Genomic DNA, 26,696 nt, shown 5'->3' on the forward strand with positions numbered 1-26,696 from the left:
GAAAATTACCAATAATTCCAGCCCATTATACACCTAGGTAATAGCAAATGGCAACTTTCCCACTCGGGGAAAAAAAAAAGGAAAACATTATTTTGCAGCACACTAAATTGGGGGGTTCATTTTGCTGAAGGCAGCACTGCACTCCTCTGCTTTTCCAGGCAGAGCTGGGGCTGGGGACACCAGCTGAGCTGTCCCTGCAGGGTCCTTGCAGCTGTGTGTTCTCTGATCCATCTGTGGGCAGGTCCTGCAGTGCTCCCCTGCACAGCTCCGAGCCGAGCCAAAGGAAGAGACGGGGTTCTCAGGTTTAGATTTTTCAAGGTTGCATACTTCGTTTATTGTTTCTTATCTTACAATTTTCTCGGAGTCCGACAAGATGTTCGCAGCTGCATGGACTCCTCAAGTCTCCCCACAAGCTGGGTTGTCCATATCTTTTATACTAATTACTACATATTTCTTGTTTACTATTTCTTACCAATGTCTATCACTATTACTAAAAAGGTCATCTTTACTTTGACCCAATCCTCACTAACTACTTTGTGCCACGTCAATGCAGCAATGGAGTGAGGGAAGGAGAAGGAGAAGAAGAAGAGACAACGCCCCAAATTCTCCATCTTGCCCCCATTCACTTCAATGCTAGGAATCTAAAATAACTATTTTCTCACCCTGTGATAAGGTAAACTACTATTTCTCACATTCTTGTGGCCTGTAAACCTTCTCTCAGTGTAGGAAGTTTTTCCCATGGACTGAGATCAAAGCCAGAGTCTCTCTGAGCTCTGGGCTGGGGTCCCAGACCCCCCTGCCCAGGTCCCTGACCCTCCAGGGCAACCAAAGGAATGCCCTGGACTCCAACACTGCAGAGCAGTGTGGGCTCTCCCAGCCCAACGAGAGCCACCACATTCTTCCCCAAACGCTGCTGAAAAGAGCTAATTCTGCATGTTCGACGGCAGCCCACTCACAGGATTATACTCCAGATACCTTCAAGAGTTTATTTAGTTTTGGCTCCTTTATCTCCACCCAGCAGGGAATGTGACCGTGCAAATGAATTCTCATTAAAATCTATTAGAAATTTATAAATTTTAGCCCATGGAAACACGGGCTGCAACACCCCTGCAAGTGAAACAGGAACATTCCTTTGAAGTTTACCACTGAACTAGTTAGCAAACTGTCAGTCACAATCGTGTGTTCAGAGACAAAAGAAAATCAGCCAAGTAAACAAAATCAAATCAAATCTGTTTGTAAGATAACAGACCAATTTTCTCTCACTTGCTGGATGTTTTGGTAAAAGGCTTATTTCTTTACATGAAATTTCCAAATACAGTGAAATAATTCGCTCCAGCATTGACCCACACTGAGCATTCTGGTATTGACAAAATGTTCTTTGGCATTAACTGGCACAAGATAATTGCCACAGAAAGGACACTAATTTGTAATATTGGCTTCATTTATGTTTTGACAGAAGAAAATGAAATACTACTCTGCTTGCTCTGATATCCTGCTGCAAGCAACAGCGAACGGTGAAAAAACAAGGGTGCATGATACACAATATTTCACTCTGAAAAGCACGAATTAGCAACCGGGAAAAAACCAAACTATTTTTCATTCCAATTTCCCAGCGATGACAAAATTCACCTTAGACACTAATTTACTTGTCCGTGTATAAATCTCCCTTATTCCAACAAACATTCAATTCCAGCCAGAAATGCTTCAGCCAGAGCTGCCTCTTGCTCAGTACTCAGTGAACAACTGAGTCTCTTGGATCAGGATCCAACCTCCTGCATCAAATTTGCTGCCAAACAAATCAATATTCTTGAAAGCTCAGTATGCACGAAGACCAGATTTTAATATTCATATATTTGAATTATATCCAAATCACCACATGTGCTTGTTTTCAATTCTTTAGGCCTCAACTATGGAAATACAAATCATATCCAGACTCAAAGTCTTAATTCTAAGCTCATATTTATCCCGGTGCCTTAAAGCACAACTGGGCTTCTCATGATCATATTTTCATTTTAGACCCACTGCAGCTGGTTCAGGCTTCAATGTCATTTTCAGTGGCTTGGAATCTGCACAGGTCATGGAAAGTCATGGAAAACTCAAGGCAAATTATGGATTTATTACAACAACTCCACCCAAAGCCCGATCTCTCAGCTTTTGGAAGAGGCTTTCAATGACAGGAGCACTCCTGAGGTGAAGAGCAGCAACTTGTGGCACCTGTGCAGCCCTTGCAGGACAATGGCCTGGAGAAGACCACAGTGGTTTTACAGAGAGGTCAGCAAAAAGCTTCAAGACTTCCTGAGTCCCTTCCCAAAAACCAGTGAGTGGTTTGTGATTTCCTGAAAATGCCAAATAATCCTTTAATTGAATGTGTGCTGGCAGCTGTGTGGAGGAACAGATTAAAGCAGCACTGTTTGCTCCCAGTGAAATATTTGCTGATCTCAGCAACACCCATGACGTTTGTATAACTTCACAAACTACAAAGTTTAGTGTAACAGCATTTCCAGGCTGCAAATTTAAGATCAGAAGTTGGTGAGCCTGGTTTTTTTTTTTTTTTAAGTTTTTTGTTAATGAACGAAATCTTACCTCATAAAAAGTTAGTTTTTCAATTAACCAGGTATTTCTTAAAATAGTTAAGTCTTACTGAGTACATTGAAGGAATTCACAAATAAATCCAATATACCTGCAGCAGTTTAATGGTGCCATCCCTGGAGAATCTGGAGTTAGAGCCACCCAAACCCAGTGGTATAAAATGTGGAGGGACAATTTCCTTTAAGAGACTAAAAGGTTCCTGAAAGGGTCAAAATTTACCTCTGGTGCAATGTAGTCTGGAGTGCCACAGAAGGTCCTGGTTGTTACTCCATCTAACATGTGCTCCTTGCACATCCCAAAATCAGCAATTTTAATGTGTCCTTCTGAATCCAACATCACGTTATCTAATTTCAGATCTCTGAGAAGAATCACAGTAATTTAAGGTTAATGTTTGGGATCAGACAGGGTGAGTTTATTCTGAATAAGGAATATTTGCAGCTCTTTGTGGGCGGAGGTTGAGGGTGCACATCTAGGGCTGGCTCACCCTGGAGGGACCTGGGCAGACATCTAAGAATGACCTTCAAATCCTGGAATGGGGTGGAAGTGACCTTAAAGCCCATCCCATTCCACCCCCTGCCATGGCCAGGGACACTTTCCCCTGTCCCAGGCTGCTCCAAGCCCTGTCCCACCTGGCCTTGGACACTTCCAGGGATCCAGGGGCAGCCACAGCTGCTCTGGGCTGGACAGCGAATGGAGAGGCGGCTGTGTCTGACCCCTCACTTGAGACTTCTAAATGTGTAATATCATTTAACACCACACAGAGATATAAAACATAACGTTTTCCATTTTCAAGAGGTTTTGTTGAGTGGGGCAGAGCAGGTGTCAGAAAGGTCAGGTTAAACAGGGCTTGGGTTTCCACCTCAGCAGCAGCAACACAACAAAAAGAGCTCTACAGTGCTTCAAAAATACACTGAAATGTCAAAGAAACTGATAATTTTGGGATTTTAAAAATAGTTCAGAAATTACTTATGTCAGATCATACTCACCTATAAATAATCCCTTTGTTATGGAGGAAGAATAACCCAATTGAGATCTCAGCTGCATAGAACCTGTGTGGGGGAAAAAAAAATCTCAACAGATTTCTTATGCCTCATGATTTTCTTCTGGCAAAATAAACTGGAAATGAATCATGCTAAAGGATGATAATATAGCAGAGTATGAAATATGTAATTTATATATATATAAATACATATATATAAATACAGGTGACATAAAAGACATATCACTTCAGCTGGATGTTAACAGATACATTTTCAGTATTTGATGATAAAATAATGCAGAATCTAACCCAAAACTTGGAAAATGGCTCCCTGGACCACAAAAAATGGTGCAGCTGGAGCACAGCTTTTTTTTTTGCACTAACTCTGCTGCAAAGGTCCTTATCTCCCATCACAGATTGATGAATTCAGGCTGCAGCTCAATGTACATTGCAATTCACATGGCATGAAATAATCCGCAGAAATAGTGTTCCTTTATACAGCCTGTTAATGGATTAATTACACGAAGCTAATTAAAATGATTACCATATAAAATATAATTGCTGAATGCAGTTAAGAGGTATAGAATCCTGGTGGTAGCTGCTGGAAGCTGGTTGCTGTGGAACTGTGCAAATTACGTGCGAGAGGATTATTTAAAGGCGAGATTAATTTTTAGGCTCAGCACAAGGGAGAGGAAGCGACTGAGCTCTGCAGCACTCGATCAGAGGTGTTTGTGAACACGTGTGAAGATGGAGCACAGGCAAAAGCTGTCATGAAGCACCACAGATTTTGTCAAGTGTTGGCAAGTTGCATTAGCTGGGAGCCGAGGATGATCTGACACCACCTCGGTTTGATTCAGCGAGTTGTGAAAATGTTTGTCTGCATCTGAAATACTTCTGTTTAGAAGGCCTCTCGTTTAAACAAGCCCCAACTGCTTAAATCAAAATGAGAAATTATTTTAACTGAATGCTTAAAGCAGTTGGTCACCCTTGATTTTAGGGTTTCATTAGTAACTGATTTATGAAACACCACCAAGTGGTGATGAGGTATTATAAGGATGACTAAAATGGTACTGATGGATCTATTCACTCTTTAATATGCTACAGATCATTTTCAGTTGCTCACTGATGTGCCAGATGTACAATTACCTGAAAAGAATCATGTAGATAAACAACTCCTAATTCCTTGTTAACTCCTCACAAATACATCACAGAAATTCTTACAAGCTATACATTGAATTTATCTTGCATAAGCTGTAATTTATATTACAGTGCTGTGTCTATTTGTACTGCCTTTCTCTACAGCACTAATCCAGACTGAAGTGTTCTACTCACTGTTTGTTTTTTTTTTTAATATTTGATTTTAAAAGCAACATCAGAATATGAAGTAACATCTTTAATTTCCTGCTACCCTGCTTAAATTCTTGTCACTTTTCAAGTAAGCCTCTCCTGCCTTTGTGCTGTATTTTATAAAAAAGGCACAGCTACCTTTGGTCTGTGTGTTCAAACAACATTTTTAACACAAAGTTCAGGTTTTGGGCCTGAAAAACAAACAAAGGCCAGCCTGGACTTCATCCTGAGCCTGGGAAGAGAAGAAACCAAACCCTCCTACAGTGTAAAATCAGGATGATGATACGATTTAAATACATGAACACTCACACTGCTTGTGGCTCCTTAAATTTTCCTACTTGCTGGATGTGATACATGAGATCGCCACCATTGACATACTCCATCACAAAATACAGCCGGTCCTAGGAAAAAGTATTAAAGAGGCACATAAATACATTAGAGACAGTATTAGATATTCATTGATCAGCCAAAAAAAAAAAAAAAAAAAGTCACTAGCATGTTATTAAAAAGCTTTTAGGATTATTAGGAGTGGGAAAAAATTATAGATCAGGAAATGAAAGCGGAATGTTTTGTTCAACCTTCAAGAGTAAATGATTGATGAGATCTGTCTAGTTTTGCCAATTTTAGTGCCATGTTTTACAGATTATTTGTATCTAACCGTTTCCAGAGTTATACAAATATAGCTCAGCCTGAAAAACCTGTCTCTAAAAATAAATTAAAAAAAAATCAAATCAAAGATAGTAAGAATTTCCATTTTGCTTTGGGGCCATTTCTGATTGATCCTAGTAAGTTTTCCTTTGGAAGATGGTGTGGATGGATGTGGCACTTGGGAACGTGGTTTCATAGGGAATGTGCTGATGGTTGGACTTGGTGATCTTAGAGGACTTTCCCAGCCTCAGTAATTCCATAATTCCATGTCATCCAAGAGGCTGGCACAGTGACACTGGGCCATCAGGTCCATCCTCAAATGTGTCACTGGGAGATGTTTTGCAATGTGATGGGCAAATATCCACTTCACTTATTTATAAGCAAAGAAGAAAAATGCTCCTCAGTGTCACCCAGAAGTGACAGAACGCAAAATTAAATCCACCAACACTGATTCATGACTAATAACCCCACGATAGCAATTAAGCCTTTTCAAGTACTATCCTCAGAGCTTTAAAAACATTTGGGGACCTTTGGGAATCAGGGCTTGAGGCTCTGACTTAGCAAAGCACATATAATTGCATTTAGGGATTGCCACACTGACCTGCTCGAATGACTGCATGAAGCAAAATCTTTAGAATTATTTTTTATATTTAAGATACAAAGGGTAATCACATGTGGGTTTTCTTCACCATTTTCTACGTGCAGAGGCTACCATACATGGGTTGGATGATAATAAATGTTACTGGAGTGATAAAATCCACAAGCTGGGGAACATCAGGGTGGCAAAAATGACAGAGCTCACGTACAACTGTCTGGAAACAAGAGTGGAGCTGTGTCAGGAACGGGGGCTTATCCTGCAGTGCCAGGACTCGTTTTTCAACCATGGTGCACTCCACATCATCATCCTGGATCACCACGTCCTTTTTCAGGATTTTGATTGCGTAGAGCTCCTCTGTGCCCTTCCTGTCTGCCAGCATCACCTGCAGGAAAGAGAAACAGCGGGGTGAAAATTCCCCAGGCCAGGGAGGGAAGATCACTCAGATTGATGCCCTGAGTTTGATCTTCGCTGTGTTCCAGGCTCTGAGCTCACACTCGGGGTCACTCAGCTCTCTGCACACAGCAGCCACACAAAACAAATCCTTTTCCTGCTGCACACCAAGGACAACTCCCAGCCCCCAAAGCACCAACAAGGGTGGCTGGAGGGAGGAACAAGAAGGATGGGACCTCACAGCCCGGAGCTGCCATTGGACAATTCAACCCCAGAGTGCAAATGGACCAAAACTTATAAAAATGTAAGACCTTGTGACTGGTTAGCCATTTTTGTGACCATTCTTGGTCCACCTTGGGTGTAACCCTCGTCAGGCCCTGTCCTGCCCAAGGTGGATGCTAAAGGTCTTTTAATAAAAATCTACTTTATTCTCCAGCACTGTCCAGTCTCTGTTTCAGGTCAGCCTTCCCAAGGCATCAAGATGCCTCAAGATTGAGAGAAATGGCAAGCCAGCTTTTTCTTTAATTTGTATAGATAAATTTGTTTAAAACTCCAAAACCATGATCATTGCACATTTCAGAGAGCCTGTGCCCAAACCTGCTGGTTGATTGTGGACTCGTTGCTGAAGGGCTGATAAAATGTCAAGTCCCAGGAGGCTTCTTCAGTAAAGGGCACTTTATCACCCGAGTTTTGTTCAAACAGGCAGAAAAATAGCAGTCTGTTCTCTCAACTATTGGATTTCTAATATATGTACACACAATTCCTGGGGTTTTTTCCAGTATTCATACAGTTTTTTCCAATATTCATACAGTTTTTTCCAATACTCAATATTCAGTCAATGTTGGTGACTTCCAGAACTGGCAGAGTGACCTAGGTATTAAAGCCAGAAAAGTAAACAATTTCCTTGAAACTGCCAAGAAGAGAGGATCTGAAAGTCAGCAACGAGTTCCCATCTTGCCTAACAGCTTGAGTTTTTAAATTTATTTTCATTTTTTCAAGAAAACTGCCAATCAGGACATAACTCTGCTAAGCTTTAGGGGGAATAACCCTACACCCTGCTACGAAATCCTTACTCAAAATTGCACATCCTTTTGACTCTGAATTTTTCTTCTTAGAGAGCTGTTTATTCATTCTTCCTCAAGGAAAATTAAAAAAAAATAAAAGGAATGTGAGTGGATTAATTCTGAAGGACTCCTACCTTCCCAAAGCTCCCCTTTCCAAGAACCATGAGAAAGTTGAAATCTGTCAGCTTCACCCTGTCCAGATTGTTGGACGGCACACTTGAGTTCTTGTCTTCTGTTGAAGTAATGACTTTGTTACCAGCTGGCCCAAGTTTGGCTTTCTGAAGGACACACACACACATACACACACAAAAACAGCAAAGTGAGAAGTTCTCCCGGCAGAAGGGAACTCTGGGTGGAAGTTACAATTGGAAATGGCCAGGTGTGAGGTGGCATTCCCAGGTGAAAGGCTGCATAACAAAATATGCACAGACACACTTTCAAAGACTCATTCCAGCAATAGTTTTGACATTATTGAGGGAATTAAAGTGGGAAACTGTGTTTATGTATAACCAGATAAAGCACACACGCTTATCTGGTTAAAAGAGCAAAACCAAAGCGAAGCCCAGAAACAAAATAAAAAATGATCATTTACTTTCATGCCAAAAGCAGCCTAAATGGTGCTTTTGTTCTGAAATACAAAAAAAGAAGAAGAGGCTATCCAAAAATACCATGCTGTAATGTACATGAGGTATTTTAGGATATAAACGACCTCCTCAAAACATTCTCATTTAAAATGGAATTCTTCAGGTCACCGCATAGCAAGAGTTAAGAGAATTTTGACATGCACTAAGAAAAAGTACCTGCATTAAAAAATCCCACAACACATGAGAATTAATGCAGATGAACATGGCCACTTTCAAACCAGCAGTACAATCAACTTTGATTTTCAATCAAGGGTTGATCTGGAAGAGGGAGGAAGGGGAATATTACAGACCAGGGCTCTGCCTTGGCCAGACACTCTGGTTTACAGGAGGCTGCAAGTCTCAGTATTTCACATGAGACACCATGGCATGGCTCAGGGAAGCTGCATTTCAAATCTCAAAGTTAATAGAAGAGAAAAAAGTAACACTCACCAATAGATAATGCAGGCTACAAGATAATATCCTTCCCCCCCCCCCCCCCCCCCCCCCCCCAAAATAATCCCATATACCAGCAGAAGCAAAGCCAATAAGGTTTAATAATTCTTTGGGATATAAGTGCTTTCCCCATCTGTCTGGTGTGTTGGTCTGGTTAATAACCTCTAATATGGTTAATTTACTTTTTGCCAGTGATGTTTGATAATTCAGGATAACGACTCTTTGCTTCACAGAAGGACAATATTTGCATATTATCCCTCTTTTACAGATAAAGAAAATCATAGAAATGGAGGTTTATTCAAAGTCACACAATACCTCCCTTTAAAAGCCATGCCTGGCATACACCTTTGGCACTGGAAACTGGGAGTTACAAACTTTCCCCTCCCCAGAGGAGTTTAAAATCATAAAATTGAGAGGCACTCGATTCACACACTCTTTGCAGTAATGTCAGATAATCTTCTGACAAAATAACCTCCTGTCACTTGAAAACCATATTCAGCTTGGATGACTCTTCCTGCAACTTTGTAAGTGCAGAAAATCTTACGCCCTGCCACAGGGATATGAGTTTTGCAAGCTTAGATCTCTTTATTAAAAAGCTTGTCATACAGCTTAGAATGGGGAATTTCTTCCACAGCAATGTTATTACCTGTTTGCATGAAAGCAGCACTCGGAGATGCTGATCAGGATCAAGAGCTGTGCAAACATTTAGGGAGAGCCAGTCCCGGACGTCAGCTTAAATCCCTGAGGCTGCAAGGGATGTTCCCAGGGCAGATCTGGCTGCTGGGACAAATCTGTGCTGGAGCTCTTTGGCAGCACAAAGCTCCTTTTGAGGCCACATAAGATTGAGCCGTGAGCAAAACAAGAAAAAAAAAACCAAACCAAATCCCAATATCCATTATTTGTACAAGATAAAGACGTGGCTCAAGGGAGCAGCATTGCTGGCCATGCCTTTTGTGATGCTCCCACAAATGGGATCTTAGATAAAAATCTTGCTTTTCTGATGCACAAAGCAATTTCAATATCCTCCTTTTCACTGAGAAATGGAGATATAAATCAGGCCCTGAATGGAAAAACACCAGCTTTATTTCTTACACTTCAAACCCACTGGGCAGGTTGTTGGCAGCTTGTTCGAAAAATGCATAACTCGAAACAAAAAATCAAGTTTCGTTCCGAGGCCATTTGTTTTTTCGGGTACAAACCTGCCAACCAGGTGGGGAGCGCTCTCTGCAGCGTTGCAATCCCAGGCTCTGGGGTTTCCAGCACTTTTTCCACATAAAAGCATGGCAGGTTCACCAGCAGGCTCCTGTGCCTGCTGCTGGCTCCAGAGCTGGAGGCACTGCACTCACTCGGAGTCAACACAGGCTGGAATTGTCAGGATCCGAAGGCAGGATCTTAAAATAATATTTGAGAACCCAGCCAAGGCCTCTCTGCATCCTCTGAGCACTGAGATTCAAGGAGCCACAGACATGCTCCTCTCACTCCCATTTTCCAGCTTTTTTTCAATTGGATGTCACCCTCAGCTTGAGAATCTCTTTTTGCAGCTGGCAGATTTTTGAGGAGAACACAGGGCTCCTCCCGCGTGCTCAGGTGGGCTCTGAGCTGCCTGACCCAGGCAGGAGGTGAGCAGGACAGGAGATCCCTGATGTGCTGAGCCGTGAGTGACCTGTGCCCGTGGGAAGGTGACAATCCTGGTCATCCCCTGCCTCAGCTGCCATGGGAGGGGTAAAGAGAGAATCCTGCTGTAAACCAGCTGGAAAAACCAGGCACAGGGCAGCCAGGGAACGCTGGGGAACAACCAGACTGACTCCAAGGAAGCACGTAGCCCCAAAGTGGCAGGAACCCATGAAATTATCATAACCTTATCAAAGGTCCTTATTTCCCATCACCTTGGCCAGCCAGCATCCTTTCAGAAGCATGCAAAAAACCCCTTTTTCACATTTGGCATGTGAATTCCCGTTACTGCTTTTTGGCTTGAGGTCCTAGTGGAAAGAGAGTGGGAATTTCAAGACATTTCACTGAGCTCTATCATGAGTTTTATATCTAAAAACACCTTGGCTGTAGCAGGCAGAAAATGCCACGCAGCCAATATCCTCTTCCAGACTGCCAGAGCAAAACCAATTTTGCAGCTACAGAAGGGACACAAACTCAAATTATTCTTAAAAGCTTATTGGAAAAGATTGATATTTTGCCTTTCCTACCATGACTAAAACTGAAAATTGCAGAATCCTATTTGAACCCCCCTTTATTTTATGGATATTAAAACTTGCTGAAGTTGTAGACAGCATTTCAGGCCCCGGATTAATTTTCTATCCACATTCCAAACTCCTTGGCTTATTATCTTGGATAAAAACACGGTATTGTTACAACGAAGCCAGCTTGCAGCAAACCAACCAGGAAAACAGAATGTTAAAGATAAATTAGTCTGCACTTGGTAGCAGGAAAGTTAATCTAGAAAGAAAACAAGACATGCACATCATCTTACTTCCTCTGCTTTGGACGCACCTTATCTCGGCCAGTTCTTTTACCCTGAAACCACAGGTGAGACATATCTTATATATTCAGCCCAAACTCACTTCTCCATGGAGTGTTAAGAAATTACAGTCTGCCACACTGGAGAGACTCTGGGAATTTGGTAGGTGCTTTTTGGAAAAGATATCTCAGGTTTTGCAGTAAAAATGCTTTGGATTTCCTTTTTAATCTAAGAGTAACAATTGTACTTTTAATTAAATAAGAAAAAAAAGTTATCCGAAATGTAACGAGAAGCGTGGTGCAGAGAAGGAACAGAAGTGATTTAGGGAATAGTAATTCTTTATTCTTTATGGCAATTGCAGTTATTCTTGATGATTCTTTTCAAAACTTTCTGATTTTTCCCTGTGAAGAAAATCAAATAGGACAAAACAATAAATCTGAATGCTGGCTCTCCTGCCCTCCATGTGCATCTGTCGTAGAGAATCTTAGGAATTACAGAGCGAAAAAAACCCCCTTAATTGGTAATTTTCCACATTAGCCAGTAATAAAAAACAATTGTGAGGATTTAAAAAAATATATATCCAAAATTCCCTTTCCTACTCGCAGTCTCCTAAGGGCAATGAGTCTCCTTCCAAGATGTCAATGCTTTAACGCCTTGTATTGCTCTCCTCCACTGCTTCTCTTCTGCTGCTGTTTGCAACACTCAGCTGGGTGAGACTGGCTTTGTTCCCACAAGGGAAACCAACACCAGGATCCAAACCTGCCCAAATCTGCAGCCACCCCTTCCCACCTCCCAGGCACAGGAGGGTGAAAGCCACACCCTCTCCCGTGGACAGATATCCAAGCAAACACCAAGACTTGGGAGAAGCTCACTAGAGGATGTGTTCCTCTGTCGTCAGGGAAACTCACTCCCAGCGAGTTCCCAGATGCCAGTAGGATCGTCCCCGACACCACATTTTAAAGAGGAAAAAGAGATAAATGAAAAAAAATATTTAACAACAACGCTGAATTCCCACCGCATGAGCAGAGTGCTGTGCGGAGAGCCACAGTCCGTCCTTTATTTACTGGCTCCAGCAACGCCTGGCGGGGAGGTAAATCCAGGTAATCTGTTCCCAGCTGAGCGCTCTGGGTTCTCCCAGCTCTGCTCCCCACGGATAGCAGCAGCGTTCCCTCCTCATCTCCGCAGGTTCCAGCCCCAGCCCCTGCTCTGCCCGGGCAGCGGCTGCCAACGGGGAGCGCGCGATGGAACAGGAGCGCGGCGCTCTCCACTCCGCTCCAAACCGCGCAGCTCCGGCTGCTCGAGCCTCAGCAGAGACTGCACAGGGCTTGGCTCAGAGTCACGGAATCACCGAACGCTTTGGGCTGGAATGGACCTACAGGATCATCTCACTCCACCCCCTGCCGTGGGCAGGGACACCTCCCACCAGAGCAGGCTGCTCCAAGCCCTGTCCAACCCGGTCTCGGACACTTCCAGGGATCCAGGGGCAGCCACAGCTGCTCTGGACAACCTATCTCAGGTCCCAAGGACTGAGATTTGTGGAGCAGGAATGTCTCCTTGCCATGACTTAATCCCTCTAAAAATTCTAGCAAAAACCCTGCTTCTCATATGGCAAGAAGTTCTCAGCAGTTCTTTGCTAGACCCCTCAAGATGCCCCCATGGGAAGGAATCAGCCACCTCACACTGCCACACCTGGAGCAAAGCTTTCTGCTCCGAATTCTTGAATTAACTCTAAGCCATTGCAGGTAACACTGTGCCTATCACTTACAAAAATGGCAAAATGGATGGTGAGAAGTGACGATGGAACAGCCTGGACAGTAAAATTCCAGCTTCACTATTCCAGCCCAGGGGGCTGCAGGTGGGAAATGAATGCTCAGTTCTGCCTGTTGCTACCTGGACCCTGCACATGGAGCATCAGAGCAGCTCAGATCTCAGACAAACCTTGAAGATGTCACTGATAGAACCAGCAAAGCTCATACTAAGGATGGAAAAACTGAGATAATAATGATTTATCCAAGTCTCAAGGAAGGACCCATTCAGGTTTCCAGTCATGTACACACAAAGTGGGGACTTTGATCAATGTGTTGAGCCATTAGCAAGCCTTTAATAAAGCAAATAAATCCAATAAATTTCAAGTCCAAATCTGGAAGAAAAGCCCTCCCATTCAGTGAAATGTTCTCTGTCATTGTGGCAGCTTGTTTCTTGTATTATTGCATTTCCAATTCCATGTAATTACAGATGCTATGATAGACTATCAATTTCCGACTTTCTACAACTTAATTACCAGGATGGTGAGAATTTGAAATGAGAGGAGTCCATTTCTAAGCCCCAGCAAGACCTAATGCTTCACCAGAATGAGGTTTAATCTTCATGCCATAACCTAAGGCCAGTTTATAACTCATCAGTGAGTTTTGCTGGAAACCAGGGAGGTGCCCAGTACCAGAGACACCATCAAGGATTCCTGAGGTTCACACATGGATTTCAGCCATTCCTTGGTGAATTTACACTTCTCCGCAGCAAGGGGAACACTGAAGAGATGTAAATAACGAAAAAGCTGTTTGTCAGCACCCTGAGATTCATTTTCATGATGACAGCGTCGCTATGGCGAACTATGATGTAATTAGTAAGAAATGCAATGTATCAGAATGAAAACGCATTTTTCTTTCAATGGCTAAAATAGTTATTGAAAAAAGAGCTGGGAAAAAAATCATAGCATTCTCACTGCTAGCAAAAAGGCATGAGGGCAACTGGGATGTTTCATAAAGATATAAATGAGGTGGGTGATAAAACTCTGCCTGGGACTTAAATACCAACTATTACATGTCTTTAGTTTACTTTTCCCCTCACTTCCTCTCCTTCTCCTCTTAAAATTGTTTCATATATACCCTGTTAATTGCTACCAGTAAATTCAATTAAAGGATTTGCCTGCAACAAATATTTGTGGTGTATATGGAAAGGATTAAAAACGCCTTCTGCAGAAATCATGTCCAAGGACACAGGAACCCCAGTCCTGAAGCCACCAAAGTGTTGGGCCGAGCAATCCTGAGGTGAGCAGAGCGGTACCTGCTTTTACACCTGCAATTATAAAATATTTTGATTAGAGGGAAAATTCTCATCAGTGCCAGTTAGCAAACTTGAATAAAGGGCTGTGTGAAAAATGTTAGACCGAATTTTACTGAAATGATGGTTTAGATTAACGGGTTTGTATTTTCTAAGTGTATATATATACATAAACAATGTGGATGATTTCCTTCTTTTCAGGCCTTTTGCAGGAACCAGCTCAGCTCTGGGAGTTTTTCCCTGTTCTTTGCTGACCTCTTGTGGTTTCTCACTCTGAGGAGAAGTTATTTTCTCAACCTCAATTTAGGATAAAGAAAAAAAGGGAATCTGAAAGGATAATACAACAGTTTAATATATCATGGAACTCCTCAACGGACCTTTTTTGTGGGGTTTATAACAAAATTCCCTATTCAATTATTTTTCTTAAACTTTTTTTTGTCTTGCTGGATAGAAGTTAGAACCAGGTGAAGTACCTGAACACACGATTTCTAAAATATTCCTAAATGTTCGGGCACAAAGTGAAGGTAACCGTATTCCTTAGAAAACGGAGACAGTGAAGTCAAATGACTCTGAAAGACATTGGAAAAGGGATGGGTCTATCCTCAGACAGGAATTTCAAGGGATATTGCCCTGGACAACAATGTCTGTGTGTGTGAGCTGTGAAATCCAGAGAGGGAAGAGTTTCCAGTTCCCCATTTGGCACTGTCAACATGTTTAATCTGTTTAATAATCCTGCAGCCACCTGAGTCCACTTTGTTTCCTGCCTTTATTGCCAAACGCTCTCTCCCCTGCAACAGAGCAGTGCCTAACGAGATGAAATGTAATTAAAGAGGCTGCCTAGGAATAATATTCAAGAATTCTTGCAGAAGTATCCTGTGGTGGTGGCAATAAAAATCCCCCAAAGCAAATGGGATGCTACAACACGAACCCCTAAGTGCCAAAAGAAGAATTGCTTTTCTAGATGCTGCTCCATTCTTTAATTATGCAAATTACTGCTAGTTTTCAATAATAAAAAAACCTCGAGCGTGGAATTTGCTCTTAAGCATAAACTTATTTCAATAAGGGGGAAGAAAATAAAATTGTGTTCTAAAAGAAGTTTTAAGGACTTCAGTTCTCCCTGATCTTAAAGCAAATCCCTGCAATCAAACCCCACCAGCCACATAAAGCTGCAGACCAGGACTGACTTTAAAACCTTGGGGTTCCGTATCCAAACCTTAATGTGCTCTGAAATGATTTACCTCTCACACACGCACACACACAGATGAAGGTGTTTTCTGCATGATGTTGAGAAATAATCTATTTAAATACACTAAATAATCTGTGTAAATACTCTGCAGCGGCACAAATGCAGGATAGGTGTGTGGCCCCTCCCAATGTCTGATTATTCCATACACAATTATTCACAACAGCTCCCATTTGCTGTGATATTCTAAATTAATTTTCGTGCATTTACTGCTTCCTAGCTCAGAATTGTTGTGTTATCCTCAGCCCTTCCTCCTGCTGCTCCCTTTCAGTTCCAACCCCGTAAACTTGGGCATGAAACCTCGCCAGCAGCCCCATGTGAAGAATTGATTCCCACAGGTCATTCCCAAAGATGCTCCTGGCACAGGGATCTCCTGGACCACGATCCCCCCCAGGGATGCTCCTGCGCTGAGCTCAGGGCTCAGCCTCACTGCCAGCAGCAGGGAATGGGGATTTGAGGTGATCCAGTGGGAAAAGACAGACAATAAACAAGGAAATGTCGTTTTTTCCATGAAAAACCCAGAATTCCAGAGTGTCCCATAGAAACAGTGCCAGCTTTCCCCGATGGATTTCATGTTTATAATCCACCAGGACCAAACATGAATTCTGCCCGTGAAGCAGCAGCTGTGGGAAACCCTTCAGTCCTTTTTTTTTTGGGGTGCACCCCTATGGTGGAAACACAAATTAACCAAGGACTTTTGTCAGCTTAAATCAGAGCTCTTCAAGGCCTGGACTTTACAGTGAGGTGACAAAACTTCCTAATTATGCCAGATGCATTTTATCAGGGTGAATTCTGCTCTTTAAGCAGAGAAACTTTCAACTTCCCAGCATAAAACAAGTTTCACCAATGAAGCCACCATGTGATTTTATTTCCAAATATGAAGGGGTGTAAAGGATTGAAGAAGGGCAGTTCTCTTCTGTACAGGCTTTTCTGAGATAAAAAATCAAGTTTAAGATTTTTCCGGTTCAGTGTTAGAACATTTGTTAAAATCATGCATTAATAATATAAACAACTCTTAAAAATAACATTTCATTTTTAAATTAAGTATTTTAAGCCTTAAGTAATAACCTAAATTGCTCCAGGTCAACTTCAGTTGTAAAACACTATTTGAAGATGATAATGGCTTCAATAATCTAAGAGTCTTGGAACAATTTACAACAAAGGAGCTTCAAATTTTCATTTAAATGGTAATTTAACCAATGTATGAAACTGCAAGTGCGGTTTGTGCCAGTGGCCGTTGCCCTAATAAAGCAAAATAATTTGTTAGAGATACATGCAAATAGAAACAAAACACATGTACATTCTCAATGCTGAGACGTGACTTTTATGGCAGTAACTCAGCGATGTGGGGAGTAGTGAAAGGAGCAAAATGAGAAATAAAGAGGTGAATTGGTATTTCAGGTATCAGAGCATCTGTGCACATGGGTAATACCTCTTACAATATAGCATACTCCAAATAACATCCAGAAACAGATGTACAGTGTTAAATCATCGAACATGCATGCTCTATTATCTAAATTTATCCATTTAAACATAGTGACCATGAGCATTATTTTATCTGTGAAAGTTACTTCAACTTCCATGAATGTCTTTCAAATTAAAGATGCACCTTTTTCCATTTTCCATGAGAAGGTGGCACTCATTTAACTAATTCCTCCAAAAAGAAAGGCACACTGCATCTACTCAGGTTTGATCACTCTTTTTTCGTAGTAAGATTCTAATCCGGGGATCGCTTTATAACAAATTATGAAAGACTTAAATTCCGAATTTTTTTTTTTCAATCAATTAGAAAAGCTTGAAGCGGAAAAAAAAAAAACAAGTGCATCCTTAAAAGATGGTGAGGATGAAATTCAACTCAATAAACTTCAGATGCTGGCAAAAGGAGGTTGTGTGTAGGAGAATACCAAGGAGAAAACTACCTTGAAGAAGTGGATATTTACATGACAGTCCTGCAAGAGACAGGAGAGGGAGAAACACTGCGTGGTTAGTAACGGGCTGGCACAGCACAGCAACCACAATTAGCAGCAGAAATAAACAAATACAGACACAGCAGCAGCGGGAATACAGAGATGGACACGTCTGTTAAGCACAGAAAAAAAACAAAACAACCCAGCACAAATCAATGGGTGTTAATTACCCGAGCAGGGCAGGGAGCACAGGCAGGGGCTGTGCTGCTCCTTGCTGTCACCTCAGCTCACAGACACACAGCCCATGCATGGAACACGCTCGTGGCCAAACCTCCAGCTGGGCACAGCTGGGCAGGAGCACTCTCACCCCTAAAGGACCTCGACAGGGGGGACAGCACACAGGGCATCGGGGATCCTTGTTTTCGCCTTGTTCTGCGACACGCGTTTCACCTTTGGGTAAGGAGGAGATCCCTGCTACCAACAGGATTTTTTATGTTCTTCACCTCAAATCCCGGCCCACTGAGAAGAGCCTTGAGGAAATCAGCAGCTGATGCCAACTGAAAGCAGAGATTTGTGCCGTCTAGTTAAGAAATTGCAAGTTCTCCACTTTGAGCCGTGGTGAGTGGATGGGAAACCTCCAGACAACTGCATATGGGAATTCCCCCTGCCAAACTATAGTACAGAACAGATGGAGTCATCTAACAGCATCTCCATAACGCTGCAAACTATTCTCTAATGATTAAATACGCACAATTTAAAAATAGGAATGAGTGCCATGGCCAAAAAAAGCAGCTCTTCTTTTTATATCTCTATGTGCATAATGAGTGTGGATTGATGTGCCAGTGATATTTTGGCTGGTCATGATTTCAGTGTGGCTTAGTTTCTGTTTCCTGAAAAGTAAATTTAATCTTGTCATTTGCAATTTGAAGTGTCAGCAATGTTATTTCTCTTTTCCACGTCCCCTTTGCTGACCTGCCTGAAGCTTCAAAGTGAGAATACATATTGGTTAGAGACAGATATGGAAGAGACCATATCTTTTATTTATTAAAAAAAAAAAAAAATTTAAAATAAGTGCAGTGTAACAGCTCTGAGGCAAAACATCACCATCCTTCAAAGATGTAAAAGTAGTATTTCCTTCACAGCCCTTGTAACAGAGACCTAGAGAACTTAACGCACAAATTAACAAAATCACAAACTCCTTTACAGTTTGTCTTGGGGATTTTGTAGCTGTTTGTTTGGGGTGGGTTTTTTGAATGAAAATAGATTTCATTAGCAAACTCTCTGGGTTCTTAAGAAGCCACTGAAACAGTCCCTGGAGTCTCTGCTATGGCCCTGGCTATGCAAATGTAACATTTCTGCTCAGCCTCCAGCTCAGAATAACGACAGTTCTAGGAAATTCTGACCATTGATTAAAGGAAAGAAATATAATGTCCTTTTAACCTAAAGGTTTTGTGAATATCAGAAAAGTGCCAGATTAAGAAAGTCCTGGCCTTCTCCTTTCTAATGAAGCAGACAGAGATGGCTTTTAAGAAATTAAGAGGAGTGGTAAAAGTCTAAGAAATGCAGGGCCTGCCCTGAAATAATCTGATGTTCTGATGTTCAGAAAAGAAATTATAAATAAATGAAAGAGGTTTTTCAGCATTAGACCGTAACAGCAAAAAAACTCATCAGAGAGTTTTAGCTGTGCCTTGATCTCTGGGGACAGTTTCAGGTCCTGTTTAACACCAGCTGTGCTGCCACAAGGAGAGGACTGATGGTGTAAATCCAAATTAGCTCTGTGTGCACACATACACAGCCTGAGGCTTCTGGCTTGTAAATTCGGGCCTGCACAAGGATTAACACACGACTTTGGTCAAACAAAGTGCTGCCCAGCATCCTGGAAGAGCTTAAGAACAGAAATATCTCTCAGATCCTCCATCAGTGGAGAAGTTACCAGTATTTATAGATGAGCCTGATGGCCAAGCTCCACATCCATGCTGTTATCTTTAAAAAGATAAGGTATTTTAGAAGACATTTTCTTTAGGATCATAATAATGATAAGGCATTTCAGACGACATTTTCTTTAGGATCATAATGATAGTTCTGTTTAGAAGCACTGAGAGGTCACCAAAATGTCACCACTGACTGATCACTTCCAGTGCTCAGACACGACATCCACCCTGTTCTCAGCTCTGCTCCTCCTCACATTCTGGGCTGCAAAAAGGAATTCCATCAGCAATTCCATGGCCAAAGCAGCTGGAATCTGTCACACTAACGGACTCAAAGCCAGGGATGTGGATGTTTGTCCCCTCCCAGGGTCCAGGGAGATTCCCTGTGGTGGGACAGAGTTGGAGCATTCAGAAATTAAGGGAAGGATTTTGTTCCTGTCAAAGCCACCCAGAGAGATACACTAAAGGAAGCCATTAGAACAAAAGAACATATCTGACATGTGAAGAGTGTGCACCAGGAGGACCATTGTGTCTTCCCAGAGATGCTCTAAAAGGAGGATTTTACGAGCAGAATCCCATTCCCTCACAACAACGTGCTTGGATCACTGCAATTGCCAGAGCTGGGTGTAGTGACTGAGCTTCTCCCATCACCAACACACCTCGTGCTCAGCAAATGTGTCCATGGGAAAGGATTATGGCTGCTCTGTTCTTTGTTTAATTAAAAAAAATCATTTATATGGACCATAACAGCTGCTCTATTTTTAATAACATTTCCCAGTGCTGGTGATGTGGAAAGAAGGGGAGAGATCATAGAACAATTCACCAGCCTACTTTTAAATCAGTATTACTCTATTATTATTCTAAGGTGATATTTAAGTATCAAGAAGTGCCTTACTAAGCAGGAAAAGTAAAAAGGGCTTGACCAAACTCAAAGAATTCCCCACAATTTTTTCGTTCTAGAATTTGCACATTTCTTTCCCCCACATTCAGGAAAAAAGGAATGATGCCCCAAATGGCAAAGGCATCTTACTGCTCAAATCACAACCAGCTCTAAAAAAATACCAGCAGGTTGCATTATTTCAATATTCTGCTTTTTTCCTTGACTAGAAAAGTACTGCAAGACGAAAACAAGTACGTAACAAAGAGTAGATGCTGCAGTTAGAAGATTTCCTAGTTTGGGTCCATGGCGGCACCTGGGACTGTTGGGAGTTCCCATGGCAACTTCAGCACGGACAATTATTGTGAATATGCCTGGCGAGAAGGGAGTTTTCATTTTGAGATGGCCACAAATAATGCCATTCCAAAGAGAAAATCCACAGCTAAAGGTTAAAACCAACTGAAAAACAGTGACAGATTTTATCCTGCCTCCACTTCCTCCAGGAGTGTATTTTTATCTCTAAATATTAATAATGATGTATCATGTATAAATCACTGAGGACAGATTTGATCACACTGCTAAATGAGCAGATAAAAGATCTGTGAGTTTTACTGAGAGGTGAGATCCAGAAAATATGTAGACTGAATGAAATTGGTTGTATAGAAAATACTGCATTGCACCTCTGCATAATCTACCTCAATTTCTAGATACAGGTTCATATGGATATATATAGAATATAATAAGAAAACTCCTTGCAATAAAATATAAAAGGTAAAAAAAGCACCATCCTCAGTCCTTTCTTTTCCAAATTTGGTCCCATTTATTGGGTAGGATCCATTCTGGGCAAAGGTTGGGTGTTCATTCTTCAACTGATTCAGATATAGCAGAATGGACCAGAACTTCTCACAACAGATAGTTTTTAGCACTCAGTTACAAATAGAAGAGAATGCTTGAATCTATTATTATTTACTTATTTATAATCTTGTATAGCTATTTTATGGTAGATTTGCATTGAATAAATGACTGAAGATTATGTGCCAGGAGGTCCAGTGAGCAAAGCAGCATTTCCATGAGATTTGTGTGGCTAAGAGCCACATTTCTGAAAGAAATGTGGGCTCTGAAAGTGATGTGCTAAGACAGATGTGATGGTTCTGTGTAAATGGTTTGAGATCAATGAGAGCTTGAGGCCAAATCTTTAAGTTGCCTGTTGAAACATAGATGCAGGCAGATATTCTTAAAATTCTGATTTAAATGGGAAGTAGCTCCTAAGTGGTCTTGGAGGTTTTACTAGCCCACTTTTCTAAACTTTAGTCAAAATGGCAAAGTCAATTTTCAGAACATCTTAGAATTTTCAAGATCAGAAAGTGGTTTCAGAAATCCTACATCTATTTGCTCTCTAGTCTTTTCTAAGCTGAAAATAATCTTATTCTTTCTTATTTTGAGGCAATGAAATGCTAATCCTAAAGTTTCTCTCTGCTTGTGTAGCTTAGGTTTGTATACAGCCCTTTGCTCTGAAGGCCACCATTATTTATTTTAAGTATTTGATATAAGTAATGAAGTATTTTTGTGGAAATTGTTGTCATTTTGTACTCAAAGTTAAATCAGTGTAGCCAGGCTACCAATCATGTGGTCATATATGAAACAATTGACCAAGCACTACAAGTGCAGACTGGATTGGGAAGAACTCTGGAGTTACTCCTTCCATAAACTGATAAATGGGAAGCTGGCCCAGAGCGAGCTCTTGGTCCATCTGTATTCTTAACCTCCTGACAAATTCACTCCCACAAGAAAGTGACAGTCAAGACCTCCAATCTTCTTCCTTCTTCTTCCTAAATGCTGATTTTAGAGCAGTGGAAATACTTATTTAGATGATGTCATTAAATCACAAATAACAGCCTTTTTCTCCATGCTGTCTACTTGTTCCATATTACAGGGCACCTAAAATAAAATTCCTGTGCAAGCCAGGATATAAATGATAACAGGAATAAAGGAAAAGATGATTGGAGTCAGCACCACTTATGTGCCATACCAGAATAGCTAATAAGTGAAATGCCACCATTCAGACATCTGTGCTGCGAATTTTTAGAAGCCACCACAGTGATGTCCCTTGAAACCAAGGGAGAATATTCCATGGAGGGTTCTGCTTCCCTCTGCTCCTTCTCATAATGATAAACTCTGAGACAGGGTAAAAGGGTGAACCCAAACCCTTCAGCCATGAAACACCACACTCCAGCAGCCTCGGCTTCCTTACATTTACAGAATTTGTTTAGCTACCAATACTCTCATTTATCATCACTAAGGTTTAAAACTCCTCATTGCCCAGCTTGGGAAATTGCAATTACTGGAGACACCATGTGCCTGTTGAAGACCCGTTCCTGTCCCTGGATTGATTCAGCCACTCAAACAGCACCAAGCAGGCTAGCCCAGAGCAGACAGAGCCTCAAATACACACTGCTGAGGCTGAACTAATTAGACTTTGAGACAGACTAATTATTTCTGAGGCAGAGCCGCCCCTTGGTCTGAGACAGAGCTGCTGTCTCTAGGACCAGGGCTGGTAGTTTTACACGAATCCTCTCAGGATTTCTCCTCCACTTAATTGCAGGACGTGGATAAACCCTGATTATTCCTCCTGCAACCAAAGTATTTACAGCAGGATTAAGAATCAACCTCAGAGACTGTAAATTCAATATGCAAACACATTGTTTGCAATATCTGACATTTTTAAGCGGACAATTTGAGTGACTTGTCTCTGTGCTGTCTCTGACCTGAGAAAAAACAGGTAAATTTTTATACCTGTAACACCAATCTATAAATATCCACCCAATTCCAGACTCTGCATAATGCACAGAAACATGGACAGAATTGCTTTTGAAGCTATTCTTTCCAGGGAGGATAAAAATAAAAATGATCTTGAATAGCAAATGACCTAGTGCAGCAAAATGAAATCACACTGGTCAGATCACGACTGTAAAGAAAAGAAAATGGAATGGAGGCTCAAATACTTCTCAAATGTTAACAAAAATCATAGTTCATGCTGCAGACATGGGAGCTGACCCAAATGCATTCAGAAGAAATTGGTGCACCTTTTGTTTTTCTTTCTTGAAAGTTGAACATGTGCCGTTTTTCCTCACTTTCGTGGGTTAACCCATCTTTTATAATAACAATGGAGAATCCTGCCTGATGGTGAACATAGAAAATTGCCATTTCAGGTTGAAAGGAACAGGCAGGTTTGTTTGTGCACAACAGGTACATTCATTATGTTTTGGATAAACAGCTTGGCCAAGGTTGTGAACAGTGCAGATTGGAATATTTCCAGCTCCTGGCTGTGTGTGCAGCTGGGAGAGCAGGCAGGGGAGAGGAGCTGGACCAGCAAACCCCTCCCACCCCAGGCCATACCTGTCCTGCTCCTGGGCTCAGTGGCCAGCAAGTATTTTGTTGTAATTCTGGCTGTGGTTGTCAGAAGAGGCACAGTCTGACCATTAACAAGAAAACTCCTTTGTGTGGCACGTGAGACCATTCTTGTGGCTACCAACCTCTCCAGCTGGCACCACAGGAGGCAAGACACTGCAGGAAGCATCACTTTTCTCTGGATTTTCTTTTTTGTACATAACCAGCAACACCTCTGATCCTTAAACAAACATCAACGTCCTTCCCCACACTACAGAGATCAGAATTTCACATAAAAACCTTCTGCAAAGACTTCAAAGCTCCAAAGCGTGAAAATGGAAAAGTATTTTCCTAAAGCGCCCCAAGTTACAGCGTGAAACATTCAAAGTATTAAATTACCATTGTTTCTGAGAATTTCATTTGTCAAATAATGCAGATAGCAGCGATAGTGGCTGGCAGATCTTGCAGCAGTTGTTAAAAGACATTGAAATTATTACATATACTTGACATAAAATATTTTAAAATACCAATTGCTAAGTGTCACAGCAGAGAAGCTGAACTGTCAGGAAAATGATGCCACCTCTGAATTAAAGCATGTGGTCCAATCTTCAAAAAAACCAAAGACACACAGAGCTGTCACAGGGACAGAAATAGGAGCACTCTAACATATGTATCATTTAACAGATTTTTTTTTTCGTTTGTAGTAAAGTGAATAATAAATGCAATATTTAGTTGCACATATCGGTGTTTAACCCTCACCTCAAACTTCTGTCGGAGCTCTGCGTTTCCATCTTCGTCAGCATCTGGAATTGGAACGTTGTAATATTCTCCCTCTTCTTGATTCAGCAGCTTGTACCTGTGGTAGATTTCAGAAAAAACTGGTGACTTTACGTTTTTTACCTGACAGATTTAAAATCCGATTTTGTTGTTAGTGTATGGTGTGCAGCAATATCACGGGTATGCAAAGAACTGATCTCAAAGACCTGAAGCAAATTCAGAAATAGAATATATTTTACCTGAAACCAGATGTTTAACCCCAAACTATCAGTCAAGGCAGTTTAGTGGACAAGGAGATTCTTCCCACTCATCCTGGGATTTGATGGGAGATGCCAACCCCGAGGAGGAACCTTTGTCTCCAGTGTTTCCATAGCCCTAAACAAGTGTCTTTGAAGAAATGTCCTTTTTGAGATGTGATGAGCTCTACCCCTCTCCTGGCAGGTAATGAGGTGGCATTTTACCAGATCAGTTTCCATGTGCTTTGAATTTGCAGAGCTATATATAACATGATACACTTAGAATTGAACACATCATATTGGAGATAAAAATAAAATTTGTATCACAAGACTATGTACACAGAATTGAGCTCACAGCAGCTCCTGGCTCCAGCAGAAGTTTCAGGAACACCATGAAAGAAAAGCAATTGTTTTATTATCCCCCTTTGATATTTATTTATATATAGCCTGTGTTTCCTAGGTTTAGTTGCACTTTCAGTGAATTTATAGCCTGGAACACAGTGAAAAGCTCAAAAAAAAGGTAGATCACATTGAAAAAAAATGACAGGTTTAAAACTTCTGGTGATACATTCTCTCCTTCTCTTTTCAGAAACTCTTACCATCCACTGGCTGGCATTTTCATAAGCTCTGACACCCCGAAAGAGAGAGATCCCATGAAATCATTCCTGGTTGTTCGATCCCAGTCCCAGACCTCGACGGATAACCGGCGATCTTTGTCTGTAGGTTTTAATTTACTAAAAAAGGAGAGGAAAGGAGGAGTTGTCAACACTGAAATGAACAACTGAATGCATCCAAAGACGTCCCCAGTAAATCAGGGTGTTCAACTCACAACGTGAAAGACTCATTCCAGTCAGGATTCAGGGTCGAACGGATGGTTTTTGTTTTTTGTTTACTTTCATTCTTAGGATCTGGGATGAGCTTCAGCTTGACATAAGGATCTGAAAGTCCATTTGGATCCATGGGAATGAGGTTTTTTGCTTCTCTCACTGTCAATATAAAACACAGGATTACACATCACCGTTAAGAAATAAATTACATGTCAGACCAGAGCTATTGAAGCATGCTGACAAATAAATAAGATGTGAAGCCCACTTGTCAGACTTGGCATGGGAGAAACTACTCGTTGTAAAGGAAGGCTGTACTGAGTGATATTTATAAGAATAGCAGGGAGCAATGACAGGAGAGAAGAGTGATTCACAAGCAACACGCAGCTTCCAGGCAGCTCTCCCTGCAGTGCAATGATTAAATACCCAAATCCATCACTGTAATTTTTCTAAGCAGGTACCAATTCTTTGTGCTTTTATTCCCTCATGGCTCTTAGGTTATACAACCACAGATTAGAGCCCAATGCTGTAGGAGCCACAGCCAGCTCTCAGGGGATTGCAGAGGATCAGGTGTTTGACACAAGCCCGCTTTGGAGGGTTTCTACCACCACCCTTCCTACGGATTCACGGCTCATTAGCTGTCACATGGAGTTGGTGTGAGCATTGGCATGACAGCAACCAAAGGAGAAGGGCAGCGAACACAAGTGGAGCTCCAGCTTCACTCATGGGTTTTTTCTCCGATATTCAGGTGGTTTTAGAGTCTTTTTGCCTTCTGCAAAGCCCTAAGCCAAATGCAAGAAAGAGATGGAGTCTTCAGGTTGTGATTTTTCAAGGTTGCACGCTTCGTTTATTGTTTCTTATCTTACAAATTCCTCAGTGCCCAACAAAGGTCTGTGCAGCTGCTCGGGCATCTGGCGACCCCTCGACTCCTCCTGCACTGGGCTGTCGCTGTCTTTTATACTAATTGCTACGTATTCTTTATTTATCATTATTTGCCAATACCTATCACTTATACTAAACAGGTCATCTCTACTTTGACCCAATCTCCTTAAACTACTTTGTGCCACCATCACTGCAGAAAATGGAGTGAGGGAAGAAGAAAGAAGAAGCAGGAGACAATGCCCCAAATCCTCCATCTTGCTCTCATTCACTTCCATACTAAAACCCCAAAACTAATGTTTTCTCACCCTGTGATAAGCTAAACTCCAATCTTTCACACTCTTGTGGCTTGCAATCCTTCCCACAGTGCAGGAAACCTTTCCCATGGACTGAGATCAAAGCCAGTGTCCCTCTGGGCTC

At 41.6% G+C, this 26,696-nt stretch overlaps 1 protein-coding gene across 3 annotated transcripts in view; it reads right to left on the reverse strand.

The window, feature by feature from the left end:
• The window catches only part of PRKCA (protein kinase C alpha), a 146,701-nt gene that overhangs the window by 18,928 nt on the left and 101,077 nt on the right, over positions 1-26,696 (reverse strand). The window contains exons 6-14 of one of the 3 annotated variants that reach the window (XM_040081397.2): positions 25,403-25,559; positions 25,173-25,307; positions 24,320-24,416; positions 11,194-11,217; positions 7,750-7,893; positions 6,370-6,543; positions 5,225-5,316; positions 3,576-3,638; positions 2,809-2,947 (exon numbers count right to left, since the gene is read on the reverse strand). In XM_040081397.2, the coding sequence (XP_039937331.1) occupies positions 2,809-2,947; positions 3,576-3,638; positions 5,225-5,316; positions 6,370-6,543; positions 7,750-7,893; positions 11,194-11,217; positions 24,320-24,416; positions 25,173-25,307; positions 25,403-25,559 (1,025 nt within the window). Of the gene's footprint in view, positions 1-2,808; positions 2,948-3,575; positions 3,639-5,224; positions 5,317-6,369; positions 6,544-7,749; positions 7,894-11,193; positions 11,218-17,380; positions 17,411-24,319; positions 24,417-25,172; positions 25,308-25,402; positions 25,560-26,696 lie in introns of all 3 variants that reach the window. The other 2 variants (XM_040081396.2, XM_040081398.2) reach the window with 2 other exon arrangements.

Source organism: Hirundo rustica, chromosome 18, assembly GCF_015227805.2.
Source record: "Hirundo rustica isolate bHirRus1 chromosome 18, bHirRus1.pri.v3, whole genome shotgun sequence".
NCBI lineage: Eukaryota > Metazoa > Chordata > Aves > Passeriformes > Hirundinidae > Hirundo > Hirundo rustica.